The sequence below is a fragment of the Monodelphis domestica genome, chromosome 8 (assembly GCF_027887165.1).
Source record: "Monodelphis domestica isolate mMonDom1 chromosome 8, mMonDom1.pri, whole genome shotgun sequence".
NCBI lineage: Eukaryota > Metazoa > Chordata > Mammalia > Didelphimorphia > Didelphidae > Monodelphis > Monodelphis domestica.
The window spans coordinates 184,083,778-184,101,591 of NC_077234.1; the positions used below are offsets into that span (position 1 = coordinate 184,083,778).

The 17,814-nt window shown below is 38.7% G+C and overlaps 1 protein-coding gene across 2 annotated transcripts in view; it reads left to right on the forward strand.

Annotated features, from left to right (window-relative positions):
* Nucleotides 1-15,959, forward strand: part of LOC103098650 (uncharacterized) — an 83,304-nt gene extending 67,345 nt beyond the window's left edge. For both annotated transcript variants that reach the window (XM_056808287.1, XM_056808286.1), the window contains 2 exons: nt 12,810-12,954; nt 15,113-15,959. In XM_056808287.1, coding sequence (XP_056664265.1) covers nt 12,810-12,954; nt 15,113-15,803 — 836 coding nt within the window. In that variant the 3' untranslated portion in view covers nt 15,804-15,959. The remainder of the gene's footprint in view (nt 1-12,809; nt 12,955-15,112) is intronic.
* The last annotated feature ends 1,855 nt before the right edge of the window (nt 15,960-17,814 follow it).

The window sequence follows — 17,814 nt, forward strand, 5'->3', positions numbered from 1 at the left end:
CTAGCTGCCTCAGCCACTTAGCTTTGTCAAATGCACTGGCGAGGTCAATGGTCATGGCTTGACCGTAGGATGCCCAGCCGTCCTGACTCTGTGAGCTATGCTTCCGCCCCTAACGGTCACCCCATTTGCCTCAGCAGTCAGTGTACAAGTTGCATTCAAAACCATGCCTTTGTTCTGTGCTTTGAGATACCTTCTTTTGAAAAGGATTGAACAAAATCAGCCTCTATTCTAACACTAATGTAGGCATTAAAAAGGTTAGAAAAACAGTTTCTGTGCGTGCACAGTGGCCAATTTTCAAACATTAACTCCTCTATCCTTAATATTTTCTGTAAGCCCCAAAGAAGGTTTGTTCCACATGACAGACTAAATGGCTGCATCATTTTATTTAAAGGAGAAAAATTGATTTTGAGTTTATGAGAGGGCAAAAAAAAACAAGTGACAGGCCCCAGAAAACATTTTTTTAAAGATACGACTTCTAAAATGGTCAAATAGGCTTAAAAATATTTGTGAGAAAAATGTGTTCCCGGGCTAAGATCCTACATGATGTATTTCAAACCAGAGTGCACTTTCACAGCTCAATTCTAAATCACTGATAATAGGGCTTTATAAAAGGCAATTCTGACAACCCTTTAAGAAACCAATGCACTAAGCAGATAGTATTAGAACTCCAGGAAAGTTAATTACTATGTCAGCGGTGCCAAGGGTTTAGGAGAGCCCCGATGCTCAGAACTATGATTCTAGGCCAGCTTAATTTTGCTCCTATAATCTAGCCATGCAAATTAGCACATACACACAGAGCCAGGGCCTTCCTGGAAATCAGACCTGGGCTTAGCAAATCAGAATGACTCCAGCCTCACCTCAATGAAGCTTTGCCCAGAGTCTGAACACGGCCATCAGGGAATCATTCATTAAAGTATGTATTGAGCACCCACAGGATACATGGAGAGGAAGCACCCTGGGGTCAGTATTAAGCCAGGGCAGGGATCTCTCTTCTCTCAAGAAGCTTAAAATCTAATAGGAGAACCAAAACCAACAAATGTCTAAATTACAGAAATATGTTATTATTCCTAGAAATGCAGGGAGAAGGAAAATGGCTTAAAAGTCTACTGAGGCTGCTAACTGGGGCCAGGTTTCTGTAGGAGGAGTTATGAAATTTCCATGGCAATTTAAAAGCATTAAAATCGTACTTCATTCAATGAGCAAAAATCAATCTTCTCATCTTTCTCTCTCCCCATCCCAATGAGAATAAAAAAAAATTCAGTAACAAACATTCATAGTCAAAGAAAACAAATTCTGCATTTATCATATCCAAAAAAGTTGTCTTATTTTGCGTGGAGTCCTTCCCCTCTCTTATGAGATTAATAACATGTTTCATCACTGGTTCTTTGGAATAATGATTCATTATAACGCTGACCAGAGTTTCTAATTCTGTAAAGAGTTAAACTTAAGATACTGGCCATAAATTAATAAAGTTTATTAGAATCATGTCAATCCCAGGAGAGGGGTGTAAATTCCCGTCACATAATTCTTTCAGCCAATTAGTTTTACTCTCCTGTTGTTAGTATATAAATTATTTTCCTAGTTCTATTTGCTTCATTCTTCATCATTCTCACGCCTTCTCAGATTGTTCTGAAACCATTTCTTTCATCATTTCTTACATCAGTTCATACATGTCCTAGTTCTGAATCTATTCCCTTCATCATTTCTTACATCACAATAGGATTCAATAATAATTATAGTCATACCTCCTTCAACCATTCTCCACCTGATGGGTAGCCCATCATTTTCCAATTCTTTACCATTAGAAAAAGAGATATAAACTTTTTATATATCCTTTAGAATTTGTTTTGCTTAGGACTAATCTCTCCCTTAAACCACCCTCCTGCTAATTCCCCCCTCTCCTTTTCCCTTTTCTCTCCTGTTTTCTTATTGAATAAAGTGTATTTCTATAGCCACCATCTATATGTGTGTTTTCTTCCCTTATTTGCCTAGTACAAAGGTGAGAGGTTCAAGTATTAGTGGCTTCTCCCACCCTTTCCTTCTTGTTTGTATAGACTTCTAATTGCTCCCTCCAATTATGTGCAATAGTTTTCCCTAATCTTCATCCCTTCTTCCCTTCCTTCTCTACTGATTCCCCTTCCCCTCTTTCCATTCTTCTTTTGAGATCACCAAGACATTGAACTACCACTCCTAGACCTTCTGCCAGACTAGACTCCCTCCATTAGAATGTCCCAACCAATATGCCCCAGGCTAGATCCCATCCCCAGTATCCATAGGTCTGTCTGCTTCCCCATATCAAACTGGATTGGAAAAAAAAATAGGGACTCACGGAATTTTTTCTTGGAATTCCTAGTAAGAATTCAGTTGAATGCATTTTCTAGTTCTGTTTTGAGGAGTTTGGGGAGTGAAGCTCACTGTACTTCTCATTACTCCAAGAGAAATTAGGGGAGGAGACATAGATTTTGGAGTCAGCTGCATAAAGGTGGTAAAATAGAGTGATTGAGGTTGCCAAAGGAGAAAGTGTAAAGAGAGAAGAAAAGAGGGCCAAGGACAAAACCTTAAGGGGCACCCATATTAATAAATTGGAAAAGAGATGAGGAAGCAGTGAAAGAAATGGAGGACCCATTGGAATGGTAAAAGCAAAATGAAGAATGTGGTATTTCTAAAGATAAGGGAAGAGAAAATATACAATATGAGAGCAGGGAGTCAAAAAACTGCCTCTAAAGCATCAGCAAAAGTCAAGGGGGATTTGATGTCTGATTCTTCATCTCTCCATGACAACCAAGCAATTGGGGGCCCCGGGGTGATCGGTAGGGAGTAGGCAGAAAAAGATTCAACAGCAGAAGCAAATGATCTCATTTGATAAGCTAAGAGTCACAGAAGGAAAAGAAGGGCAGAAAGAAGTAGTTACCTCCCTCTGTAAAAAATGCATAAAACACTCCCAGCACTCTCCCCCTAAACTCAGTTTCCTTATCTGTAAAATAGGGCCAACAACATCTGTACTAGCTCATGTTGTTCTTGCCTGGGTCAATAGCAGCTAAGCTTTAAAGTGTTATATAAATGTCAGTCATGATTGTTAGTAGTAGTAGGTAGTATCCCTCACTATCCCTTGTCCACACACATCTTGAACATCCCAAGTCACCTTGCCCAAAGTAAGAGGTTGTCATGGCAGCGTTGCAGGGTGAAGAGATTTAGAAATGAAATGTCAATGCGGTAGAACATGAGGGCAGTCATTTGAGTTTTACAGGTGGCCTCAGGAAATCAATCCTCTCACTCTCTTCTTGTCCTGTGGCCCTTGGCTAGTACATTGACTTAGTGCGATTTTGCTATGCACACCCTATTTTTAAACCCTTGATTTATGCCTTTCAGTTGGGTCTTATTCAGCTAAGATGTATTGTGTGTATTCAGCTGAAAGAGAGCAAACATTTTTCTATGGCTCCAGCAATTTGTTTGCCTAGACCTCAATTACAAAATTAACAGGGCAGATTTTGTTGTCCTCATTGAACTCTGAAGATTACAATAAAAAGCTTTAATGAAGTGAGACATGAGAAATAGCAACTAAAGACAATACGAACAAGAAATGGTTTATTTATTTACAGAAGTTGATTTAGTAACCCAGCTGCATCATTTAGGTTTCAGAATCAGCAAAGGAAATAATTTCTAAATTGCTGTTCACCCAAGGCCCTGGTCTCAAGCAGAGGGTATGTGCTAGTATATAGGGGAGGGAAGGTGTTTGAGAGAGACTGCTTACTGGCTCTCCGGGCTTTGATAAGGAAGTCTTTCCTAAAATAACCAAACATGTAAGTAGGTTGACTTAGGGACTCACAACGGAAGGAAAATAGTGTTGCTGAGTCATCTTATGGGACGGGATAGGGAAGAGAAGACATTTAGGAATTGATTGTCTGAACTGAGATATTTGAAAGGCCCTGGGAGGGATATAGGAGCAAACTGACAATGAAAACAGATAATGTAGGAGCAACTAAGACCAAGGTCCTAGCCTTCATTAACCTTTCCCTTTTAACGTATCCCTTTTGAACTATGCCAAAAGGGCTTTAAAAGACTGTCTGCCCTTTGATCCAGCCATAGCACTGCTGGGTTTGTACCCCAAAGAGATAATAAGGAAAAAGACTTGTACAAAAATATTCATAGCTGCGCTCTTTGTGGTGGCCAAAAATTGGAAAATGAGGGGATGCCCTTCAATTGGGGAATGGCTGAACAAATTGTGGTATATGTTGGTGATGGAATATTATTGTGCTAAAAGGAATATTCAACTGGAGGGATTCCATGTGAAATAGAAAATCCTCCAGAAATTGATGTAAAGTAAAAGGAGCAGAACCAGGAAAACATTGTACACAGAGACTGATGCACTGTGGCATAATCAAATGTAATTGACTTCTATACTAGCAGCAATGCAATGACCCAGGACAGTTCTGAGGGACTTATGAGAAAGAAGCTATTCACACCAGAGAAAAACTGTGGGAATGGAAACACAGAAGAAAAACAACTGCTTGATCACATGGGTCAATGGGGATATGATTGGGGATGTAGACTCTAAATGATCACCCTAGTGCAAATATTAATAATATGGAAATAGGTCTTGATCAATGACACATGTAAAACCCAGTGGAATTATGTGTTGCCTACAGGGGGGATTGGAGGAGGTAAGGGAAAGAACATGAATCATGTAAACATGAAAAAAGATTTTAAATTAATTAATTAAATAAAAATTTTCAAATAAAAACTACAGTATCCCTTTTGTCTTCTCTGCTCTAAAATAAGTCAAATTTATTCATTGATTTAACAAATATCTATGTTAAAGACCTACTGTATACAGAGCATTATATTAAGAACTAGGAACATACACAGTTTGGAAGAGGATATTGCAAGAGCATCTAGAAATCAGAAGAGCCTTTAGGAGAGGAGATAGATTTGGAGGTATCTGCATAAAGGTGATAAACCATGAGAGTGAATGAGGTTAACAAAGGAGAGAATTTAAAGAGAGAAGAAAAGAGGGCCAAGGGCAAAATGTTAAGGGAACCCATATTAATAAGTTAGAAAAGAGATGAAAAATCAGTGAAAGAAATGGAAGACTCATTGAAAAGGTAAGAGCAAAACTAAGAGTGTGTTATTCCTGAAGTCAAGGGAAGAGATAATATACAGTATGAGGGGGTCAAAAAACTGTTGCAAAAGCATCAGCAAAAGTCAAGGGGGCAAGGGTGGCTGAGTATATTGAGAGCCAAGATTAATGATGGGAGGTCCTGGGTTCAAATCTGGCTTCAGACACTTTCTAGCTATGGGACCCTGGGCAAGTCACTTAACTCCAATTGCCAGCCCTTATCACTCTTCCACATTGGAACCAACACAGTATCAATTCTAAGGCAGAAGGTCAGGGTTTAAAAAAAAAGTCAAGGGAAACTGCTATTCAGTTATGGCTGATTATGACTCCATTTGGGCTTTTCTTGGCAAAGATACTGGAGTGGTTTACCATTTTCTTCTCCAGTGGATTAAAGCTAACAGGATTAAGTGATTTGCTGAGGATCATATAACTAGTAAGTGTATGAGGCTAGATTTGAACTCTAGGCCTGGTGGTCTGTCTACTACACCACCTAGCTGCCCAAAGGAGTATTAGGATTGAAAATTGTAGATTGAATTTGGTAAGGAGATGGTTATTTAATGACAATTAAGATTAGTTTCAATAGAAGGGATGAGGACATCTCTTAGATAATGAGGAAGTAAAAGCATTCAACATTGACAGCTTTTTCAAGAATTTGGCAGTGGAAGGGAAGAGAACAATTTAATGGAACAAATGAGACAAAAACAGTGTCAGGGAAATTGAGAGGTTATTGACTTAAGAGATTTTTAAGACTGAAAGATTTGAGCATGTTTGCAGGTAGAAAGAAAGAAGCCAGGGGAGATGGAGGGACAGAAGATTGTGATTGAGGTGGGGAGATGAATACTGAAAAAGATGACTACTGAAGGAAGTGAGAGGGAATGGGATCCAGGGCACAAACAGAGGAGTCAACCTTAGTGAATCATGGTACATATTTTTATGATGCCAGAAGAAAAGAGAGGACAGGAGATATGATGTTGCAAAGTTTTGAGGAATTTAAAATGGCAGTATTTGGAAGCTCACACTGGCTAATCTGGGTCTTCTTAATGAGCAATCAGTCAACCATTCTAGTACTGACCATTTACTATGTATCAGCAACTTTTCCTTTTCTAAGACCTGGTGATACAAATACAAAAAAGATAGTCTCTCCCAGACTCAAGGAGCTTACATTCTCTTAAAAATTATTAATTTATTTGTTTCATGCATTAAAATCACTAGATATCCAATGTTTTTGCTTGATAATACACATAAAATCCATAACACATTGCTTACCACATCCAGGAAGGGGGAGGGAATGGACAAAAGTAGACAATTTGGGTCTTATAATTTCAGAAAATATATAGTGAAAAATGTTATTCCATGTAATTAGAAAAATAAAATACTGAGAGGGCAGAGTCAAGATGGAGGCTTAGAGACAGCAGAAGTTCAGACCTCCATAAACCCTTCCTCACTGAATCAAAAACACAATGCTTCAAGGGGACTAAAAACCAAATCTAAGAACAGTACAGAGATAGGGAGCCCTCCTCCTAAATCCAACTTAAAAGTATGCCCCAAAAAAGTCTGAATTCAAGAAGGGGAAGGAAGAAGGAAGGTCCCAGACCCCTCCCCCACCTACAGTGCTGAGCCTCCAGCTGTGACTGGAATTTCTCAGCAGGCAAGGGAGCTAGTCCAGAATTAGTACCTTGCCAGAAAAGCTGTTCCAGGTTCAGGGAATAGAACACAGGCAGCTGGAGAGGCAGCTGGAGAAGCACAGAGCAGGCAGCCTAGTTGTAGCCAAGATGCTCCAACTTGCCCCCCCTTTTTTTCTGGAGGTTTTGGCCTCAGGGCACATCCAGCTTTGTGGATCAACTACTCCACCCTGGCTCAATCTCATCATTAGGGTAGATAAGAAGTCTTCAGAAGGCAGGAAAGCTCAAGCTCCAACACCTCTTCCTATAGACTGATCTGAGACACTTGCTGACTAAGCTCTAAGGACAAAAGCTGCAACAAATTACAGGCAACAACCCTGACAACAGGGTGGGAATGCCAGCTCCTCTTCAGCTTCTACTGTCATCCAGGAAAGATCAGACTAACCTGATCAATTGGCAGAAGAGAGAAGCTCCTTTAGGACAGAACAGCCCGAACTCATAGATCCAACACATAATGAGAGGAGCAAGACTACAGGCAACTACAGGGGGGAAAGAAGGGGAAAATATGAGTAAATAACAGAAAAAAATAAATTACAATTGACAGCTTCTATCTAGGCAATGAACAAAGAGCAAATGGAACAGAGGAGGATCAAGGAACACCAAGCAAAAACACAGAAACTCCAGCAAGTTGGACACACGCTTTGGAAGAATTCAAAATATAGTTTAAAAAATAATTAAGAGAGGTTGAAGACAACTGGGGGGAAAACTTAAAAAGCAAAACAAATCATCTGGAAACAGAAAATAATGTCTTGAAAGCCAAAATTAATCACCTTGAAAATGAGACAAGGGAGATGAAAGATCAGGAGAAGGATGACCAAAAAGCCAGGGATGAAATTCAGTCTTTAAAAACAGATTCCAAGAACTTGAAGCAAATTACTTCACAAGGCAGCAGGAAGGTATAAACAAAATCAAAAGAATGAAAAAATTGAGGAAAATATGAAACATCTCATCCACAAAACAGAAGATCTAGAAAACAGAAAACAGAAAAAAACTTAAGAATCATTGGTCTACCAGAAGATCATGACAAAAGAAAAAGCCTGGACATCATTCAACAGGAAATTATCCAAGAAAACTGCCCCAACGTTCTAGAGCAAGAGGGAAAAGTGGAGATTGAAAGAATACACAGATCACTCCCTGTACTTAATCCTCAATTGACAACACCCAGGAATGTTATAGCCAAATTCAAGAACTACCAGACCAAGGAAAAAATATTACAAGCTGCTAAGAAGTCATTCAGATACCATGGAACCACAGTTAGGATAACACAGGATCTGGCTGCATCTACACTGAAGGACCGAAAGGCATGGAATATGATATTCTGGAAAGCAAGGGAACTATGTCTACAACCAAGAATCAACTACCTAGAAAAACTGACTATATTCTTGCAGGGGAAAGTATGGTCATTTAATAAAATAGAAAAATTCCAAGCATTCATAATGAAAAACAAAGGTTGAACAATGATATCTGAGTATCACATCAAGAACCCAAATTTGGATACAGGTTCTGTGAAGGATATGGAAATGGAATTGGGTGTGTTTTAATCACTTAAGAACCTCACAAATCATTATGGGAGAACTCAATTAAGATGAAGACTTATATTTAATAGAAGATTAAATCAGTGTGACAGCCTTGCTTAAAAACTTATTATATGTAATTCAAGATGATGGAAGATCTTGGTTTGGGATTAGAAGCTTCCTATTAAATTTGAACACCAAAAGGTGGTCAGTCAGCTAAATAAAAAGGTGAAAGTTAATGACTTACAAGTTCAGGGGTCTGGAAGTATGATAGTAAATCTTTGACGTATGAAAAGCCCTATTATTCTCAAAACCCAAATATGTGCCAGCAAAAGAGTATATTGTGTCCTTAGAATTTTATATGAATAAAGTGTTCTGAAATTTTACCAGAAGTTAAAGTAGTTTATGAACATTTATATAGTGAAACAGTGGAAAATAAGATCTACCAGAAGTTGATTCAAAAGAAATATCAAATGAAATATCAAATATCAAATGAATATCAACTTTCCTTTATTAATGAGATAACAGAAATTCAGCAGACATAGATCTGGATTATGGTAAGATATTTGACACTACAGTGGTACCCTGTTACACAAACACCTTAAGTCGTGAGCAATTTGAGATATGAGCAGTTAAAATCGGGATTTTTTGCTTAAGTCATGAGCGGATATTTGAATTATGAGCTTCTGCCACCCTCCACTAGATAGCCTACCGAATGTTCAGTTTCACAAGTTACATGAGGCTGTCTCATTTAATTCAGTGTTTATCTGGCCATGTGAGCATCTGTATTTAATTGCATTGGCTTGACATTGATGACCTCATCTAGAAGCACAGTGAGGAACTGATGACAAAGGAACTGAAGGAGTTACAGCAACAGCCGTACATAGAGGTTTTGCAGGAAATCAGTGGGGAGGAACTTGAGGTGCATAAGGTAATCAGTACAAGCAAGATTAAGGAAATGCTGAGGATTTGGGACAAAATTAAAACAGTTTATTGAAAAAATATGCCCAATTTCATTTAAAATCACCCTAAAAAATTAAAATACTTAGGAATCTATCTGCAAAGACAAACACAGGAACTATATGAGCACAACTACAAAACACTCTCCACACAATTAAAACTAGATCTAAATAATTGGAAAAACATTAATTGCTCATGGGTAGGACAAGCTAACATAATAAAAATGGCAATCCTATCCAAACTAATTCATCTATTTAGTGCCATACCTATCGAACTATCAATAAGCTTTTTTACTGCATTAGAAAAAAACCATAATAAAGTTTATTTGGAAGAAGAAAAGATCAAGAATATCCAGGGAAATAATGAAAAAAATGTGAAGGAAAGGGAGCTAGCAGTACCAAATCTGTACCTTAAAACTATACCTTAAAGCAGTGGTCATCAATACAATATGGTACTGGCTAAGGGAGAGAAAGAAGGATCAGTGTAATAGACTTGGAGTAAGTGACCTCAGCAAGACAGTCTATGATAAGCCCAAAGATCCCAGCTTTTGGTACCAAAATTCACTATTTGATTAAAAAAAACTGCTAGGAAAATTGGAAGACAGTGAGAGATTAGGTTTAGATCAACATCTCACATCCTACACCAAGATAAACTCAGAATGGGTGAATGACTTGAACATAAAGAAGGAAACTATAAGCAAATTAGGTGAACACAGAATAGTATGCATGTCAGATCTTTGGGAAAGGAAAGATTTTAAGACCAAGCAAGAGTTAGAAAAAAAATTACAAAATGTAAAATAAATAATTTTGATTACATTAAATTAAAAAGGGTTTGTACAAACAAAACCAATGCAAACACAATTAGAAGGGAAGCAACAAATTGGGAAAAAGTCTTTATAACAAAAATCTCTGACAAAGCTCTAATTACTCAAATTTATAAAGAGCTAAATCAATTGTATAAAAAGTCAAGCCATTCCCCAATTGATAAATGAGCAAGGGACATGAATAGGCAATTTTCAGATAAAGAAATCAAAACTATTAATAAACACATGAAAAGGTATTCTAAATCTCTTATAATCAGAGAGATACAAATCAAAACAACTTCACAACTAGCAGATTGGCTAACATGACAGCAAAGGAAAGTAATGAATGTTAGAGGGGATGTGGCAAAGTTGGGACATTAATGCATTGCTGGTGGAGTTGTGAATTGATCCAACAATTCTGGAGGGCAATTTGGAACTATGCCCAAAGGGCACTAAAAGACTGTCTGCCTTTTGATCTAGCCATAGCACTTCTGGGCTTGTACCCCAAAGAGATAATAAGGAAAAAAGACTTGCCCAAGACTATTCATAGCTGTGCTCTTTATGGTGGCAAAAAATTGGAATATGAGGGGATGCCCTTCAATTGGGGAATGGCTGAATAAATTGTGATATATGTTAATGATGGAATACTATTGTGCCCTAAGAAATAATGAACTGGAGGAATTCTGTGAGAACTGGAATGACCTCCAGGAATTGATGCAGAGTGAGAGGAACAGAATCAGGAGAACATTATACACAGAGACTGATACACTCTGGTACAATCGAATATAATGGACTTCTCCATTGGTGGCAATGCAATAATCCAGAACAACTCGGAGGAATTTATGAGAAAGAACACTATCCACATTCAGAGGAAAAACTGTGGTAATAGGCACACAGAAGAAAATCAACTGCTTGATCACATGGGTCGATGGGGATATGATTGGGGATGTAGACTCTAAATGATCACCCTAGTGCAAACATCAACAACATGGAAATAGGTTTTGACCAAGGACACATGTGAAACCCAGTGGAACTGTGTATCAACTATGGGATGGGGGAGTGGGAGGGGAGGGAAAGAAAATTATTCTTGTAACTGTAAGGATAATTTTAGTGTTGTGACTTGAAATCTAGATTTAAATGGTCGCCAAATAAAATTCTCTATTCAGTCTGGAAATTATGAAGATTTTAATTAATATAGAGAGAAGGAATTAAGGAAAGGAGAGAGAGAATTACTTTAAATTGCTCTGGCTCGGGCTGAGCTAGGCAGTAGTTAAAGGCCTTGGCCAAAGTGGCCTTCCTGAGCCTAAGAGTAAAGGAGTCAGTCTTATCACTCACCACGAGACCGTATCCAAGCTGAGTTCCAGTCCTCCACTGAACTCAATCTCCTGAACTAAGTTCAGAATAACCACACTGAACTGAATTTTTCAACTGACTTTTTACCCCTTCCTTTTAAAGAAATTTTCTCTTATGTCACCTCCCCTAAATTTTCACATCTACCAATCACAGTAGATGCCTTTCCCAGGACTGCCCATTCTTAGTTCTCACCACTTTTTAGTTTTCACCTTCTCTGGTTAGATTATATCTTCTGAGTACTTCACACTTCTTTGTTAAGCTCACTCTTTGTGAGTTACTTGACCTTTTTGTGATTAATTTAACCTTTACAGGTACTTAACACCTTTTTGTATTAGATATAAAAATAGACTTAGCTTAAGGTTCTAGAGGTATGAGTTAAGTATCTTTATTGTTCAATCAGGAGTTTATAACTTTATTTTCCCTAAAGTATGTCTAAGTATGGGTGGAGTAATGTAAAGTTCCCAAGATATTCCTGATTCTTGTTAGACCAAGTATCTCCATTGTTATAATAAGGAAATAGCTAAATCAAATCTTCTAATGTGCAGTCTGAGTAGTTTTTAAGATTCGCATAACCAAGGAAAAATGTTCTAAATTGACCAACTAAATAAATTTTTCAAAAAAAAAAAGGAAAAGAAAATACTTAATAAAAAAGCTAATCAGGTATCTCCCTTCCTTCCTTTCTTCCCCACACTGGAGAAGGCATTATTTCACAGAAAAAATGTGTTTGTATAAACTATGTCTTTCATGCTTCTATTTATCAGTTTTTTCTCTGGAGGTGGATATTCACAAGTCATTCTTCAAACATTATTAGCTCTAACTGTGTATAACATTCTCTTGGTTCTACTCACTTTACTTTTTCATGGAGGTCTTTCCATATTTTTCTGTGTTTATTATCGTATTTCACCACAACTTGTTCAGCCATTCCTCAATGGATGAGCATCCCCTCAGTTTTAGTTCTTTGCACTACAAAGAGAGCGGCTATAAATATTTTAGAATATATAGATTCTTTTCCTCTTTCTCTGATCATGTTATGAAACAGATCCAAGAGTGGATTTGCTGGTTCTAAGGATACACACAGTTTTATAACTCTTTGAGCATAATTCCAAATTGCTCTACAAATTGGTTGGATCAAATTTACAGTTCAGGAGCTTATATTCCAGTGGGAAAAGATAATATAAAAAGAGAGCTAGGGTGACATTTTTCAATATACTATCAGATATTTCTTTTATTTGTTTGTTTTTTCAATTTTGTTTGTTTTGTGTATGTGTGTGTGTATATGTGTGTACATGTGTCATAATCAGGACACTCCAGAAATGACAGCAATTTTTGCAGCATTTTAATCACTTCCCTTTTTCTTTACAGTCTCTTGTCTTCTTTTTTAGATATTCATTCACCTAAACCGGCTCCTTCTCTACGGGTACTTCTGAAGAATGTTATTGTAACCTGTCTGACGGTGACAGGCCTACTGTTTATCATTGTTTTATTACTGTATATATTTGCTTCACTGTGTATGAAGAGCCGGCCAAGGTGAGGTCTTGCACAGGCCCTATATCATATCCTCTATACTAATGGTTAGAGAAGCATGTGATTAAAACAAGCCTTTCTCCCAAGGCAAACTGCTTTTCTCATCAATTTTCATTTTGAACACTTCAAAAAAACTATCTCATCATTAAGACCTCTCCTCTTCCTAAAAAATCCATTCTGATTAGACTCAATGTGATGTCTTCTTGAGCATGGTCATCTGGGGGAAATGGTGGGGAAAGAACAGGATTTGGAATAAGAAGATCTGGGTTCAAATTCTAAGTCTTCTAATTTCTGCCTATGTGACTTTGAGCAAGAACATTTCAGTTTTCTGAGGCCATTTCTTCTTCTGTAAAATTAGCAGGAGGGTTGGATTGGATAACCTGTGAGATCTCCCTTCTGGCTGCAAATTCTGTGATCCAATAATCCAGAAATGAATGACCACTGGCAAAGGAAGCCACTGAAAGATGTCCTAACTAGAACAACATACCCAAGCTAGATAGCTTTAGAGCAGGGACTCAACAAGTAGGGCAAGAGATATTCCAGATTTTACCAGAGAAAGGAAGAGAGGAAGGAGATGAGGAGAAAGAGCCCATGCTTGAGTGTCAGCATGAGAACCAATCCCTGGCAGTCACTAAATAGCAATAATGTTTGCATCCCACTTGTTGGATAATTTGCCTTCCCTCTCTGCCTGAGAACAGATTTGGGGCTGTGATGTCACCTTCTGTCTTTTTCTCCTCTCAGATTTGTCCTCTTTCAAATATGGTCTGTGATCACAATGTCCTTCACAGACAGGAAGAGTAAGGGATCCCCTGCATTAAATTATTTGAAGGTCGTTAGTGAGGCTCCTGCCCCCCCCAAGAATTTCTCTGACCCAAGTGCTACAGGACCCAAGAGTGCACCATTAGATTCTAATTACTCTTTTCTATTTGTCCTCTTTTCAAATGCCAGCTGTACTGGAAGGAATAAACCATCTGTCACTACCACCATGTTGGTGGGACTAATCGTTGGCATTTTTGTACCCCTTTAAAGTTCATGGGATCATAGATTGAGAGCTAGGAGGGACCTTAGAAGTCATCAAAGACAAGTAATCATTTTTCAGATGAGATGCAGAAAGGGAAAGTAACTTGCCCAGAAAGCACAGTAAGTTTCTGAGGAAGGACCTGAAGCTAGGTCTTCCTGATTTCAAGTTCAGTGTCCTACCTACTAAATCATATGACCTTTCAAGGTTTACAACATCCTTTCTTTACAAATACTCTATGAAGGAAATTCCAGAGGTATTATTTCCCCAATTTTACAGAAGAGAAAAAATGAAATTCAGAAAGGTCAAGTGACTTGTCCAGAGTCTCAAAGCTAAGAAGTATCAGAGCTGATAGTCCAACCCAGGTCTCCTTGCCCCAAACTCAGCATTACATTATGCTCCTCCAAACAAGTGTAATAATTACATTTCATGCCCATTGTAGGAGGCATTGTCTGAGATAAAAGAGGGTGTTAAAGGTCATAATAATAATGACTAACATTTATATAGCATCTAGTATGTGCCAGGCACTATGCTAAAATTCTTTACAAATACTTCATTTGATCCTCATAGCAAACTTGGGAAGAAGGTGTTATTTATTAGTCCCATCTTCAAATGAGGCAGAGATCAAGTTAATTGTCTAAGGTCACAGAGCTAGCAAGTATTCAAGGCAGGACTAGAACTCGGGTCTTCCTGACTCCAGTCCTGGATCTTTATTGTCTACACATCTCATGGTCCTAAACTGAAAAGGCAATAGGAAAGATGGGAGCACAGTGAAGAAATACTGTCTCATTTGTCATTTTTCTCAGAAATGACTATGTCATCTTTCCATACAGCCCTGAAAGGAACTGTTCCTTTGCTTTAGTCTTTGGGAGAATGGCAGAGATGGACAGCTCCTCTGTCCTCTATCAGAGATGCATGGAGTGGGGCTGACAATGGGGACTCATAAAGAATTTCTCTGCTACCACTTTAAGAAAAGATGAATTCTTCCTCTTTCCCCCCAAATATATCCAACTTGGGACTACTGTCTTCTTATCTGAGTTTACAAGGATTTATCCCTGACCTGCAAGTCAGACACTGTGGGTGGGTGTGTATTTTTCTTAGATGGGAGAAAACAATTATAAATTTCTATGTGTTTTGTTATAGGGAGCCTCCAGTAAACAACACATATAACATTTACATCACTGAGGATATGAAGAAAAAATCTGCCTCCATTAAGGACATATTCTCAGAAAAGCGAGAAGACACTGCTAGGATGAGACCAGACACCCCAAATCTCCGCTACTTACAGTCTCCAGGGCATCTTAGAGACAATGACAGCAAAGGAAAATTATTCATTCAGAATTCTAACTTCAACAATAGAGCATTTTTTGCTGGGGATTTTGGGAAGGGACAGATAATGCCACTGAATGGATTAATAATTCCAAGTTATAGAAACTTAAGAAGACCCAGAGAATTTATTTCTTCTTCAGAATTAAGTGACTCTGATGCTATCCAGAATGTATTCCTACCTGAAACAAATTGCTATCAAACGTGTGATGTTCCAGATCCTCATTTGCAAACAGAATATATGAAGAAAAACGATCCTAATAATGCCGGTGGGTCTCAGCAAGATCCGAACAAGCTGAGTTTACCATCTGAGCTAAATGATCTAGCCAGGAAGTCTCAGTATAATGCTTCCCTCGACTCACTGTATTATGCTGAAGAGACTCAGTCTGACATATACCCCTCTTCATATACAACAGAGAACTCAGAACTGGTAGAAAATTCGCAAGAAAAGCAGTTAACATCACGAGGGAATGTTAGCTCTCCTAGCTGGCCTTCCCACTCGGACTAGAACTGAACAGTCCAAGGGTTCAAATTCTCATTTGTCAATGTACTGTAAGCTAGTCCTCTTTCCACCTGAAATCATGGTAGAGCCCCATAGAATTCTGGAAGTTATACTTTACTTTTGTAATCTAGCCCCAAAATAAAAATTATTTTTCATATCGGGCACCCATCCACTTTTTTATGATTAAATTGTCTTCTGATGTGATAATGACATTTTACAACATATGAATCAACATTGTATGTATACCTAAGAGTGAGGACAGAGCTGCCTTGCTTTGCCCCCTTCTGCTTCCCTTATGAAATCCTGGGCGTAGGTGAGTATGGAGAATGAGCCAAGAGCATTCTGGCACACACTGAGGCAAACATTACTATTCGTTCTTCCCTTCTTTTTCCAAAATATTTTCCCCAACTGAAGAGCCAATAGCAAAGCTTGCCCCATGGTGTCCCAGGATACCTTACTCATGAACTGGACTCATGTGTGGCCTCAGGGTGAAAAATCTCAAGAAAACTTGAGTCAAGGAAATATCAGTAATTGCTACAATAAAAGAATCAGTCTCACTTCTAGTTACAATCTGAGAAAAAGACAAGCTGGGTCTATCCTACCATAATTGAATCGATTCCTGGATGGTGGGCATTTTCAGAGAGCCCCTGACCCATCCTTTGCAACTATACATCTATGGTCTATGGAATAGCTCTCAGGCAGGACTTGGGCTGTCCACAAAGACTCTGGAAGTTGCATGTCTTCCCAGCCTAAGACAAGAGGAATTAATGCAAGATCAAGACTGAAGAGTAAGATTCCCCCCCTATAGCAGGAAGTTTTAGGGGGAAATGTCTGGCAAGAACTCAAGAAGACAAGAGGGAGGTTGTGGGAAAGGGAACATGCATTTAGCTGACTACCAAGTGCCAGACTCAATCTTTACAAGAGCCCTGTGAGGTGAGTGCTATCATTATCATCCCTCAATGTGAGGAAACTGAGGCAAACAGAGGATTAGTGCCTTGCCCAGGGTCACACATCTGGAAAGAGTCTGAGGCTAGATTGGAACACAGGTCTTCTTGACTTCAAGCCCAGTGGTCTATCCACTGGGCCACCTAGCTCTGAGGAGAAAGGGTGGAATCTTTCCCACATCCCACACACACTGACCAGCAGTGTAACCAAAGCAACCAGTGGCAATGAATGACATCTGCAGTTCCCTTCTTCCAACCTTAGAGGTGAAAACTAAGATTAGTGCTCACTCAGGTGGCTGGAGTGCAAAAAGATTACAGGCTTCTGTCTGTAATGGTCCTTGGTCCATCCTTGCCTTATTTCAAAGGGGATGCTACAAGCACTTTAATCCTTTTAAAGATTACATCTGACTTATTTAATCTTTTAGAAAAAACCTTAGCTTCCATCTTAGAATAAATACTATGCATTGGTTCCAAGGCAGAGGAGCAGTGAGGGCTAGGCAATGGGCATTAAGTGACTTGCCCAGGGTCACACAGCTAAGAAGTTTTTGATGCCAAAATTGAACCCAGGACCTCCCATCTCCAGCCTTAGCTCTTTATCCACTGAGCCATCTAGCTGTCCCCAAGATCTGGTTGTATTTCTCATAAACACTCACAGTTTACCTTATCCTGGCCTTTTCTTGTGTGCCATTAATGGGGCTGAAGACAGAGAGTTCTGGGAGCTACATGGGAGGGAGGGGGAGGGGAAAGGCTTTTTATCACATAGGATTGGGATCCCAAATCCTTTTCCACTGTTAGAGAATTTTCTGAAGTCACCATTTTGAGCCATTCATATTTTTCATAACTATACTTCCAAGGTCAAAATTACTTTTACAATCTGCTTTATCAGACACAAACCTAACACAGGCACCCTGCAGGGTTACAAGTGTGGGCTTGAATCACTGAGGTGAATCATATATAAGGGTATAGGGGGAAAAACTTATGTCCTTGAAGGAGAGCGAGTAATAACGTGACTTTATGTGACAAGCTCTATGGTAAAAATCACTTTTGACAAAAAAATCATTTCCAACTTTTTA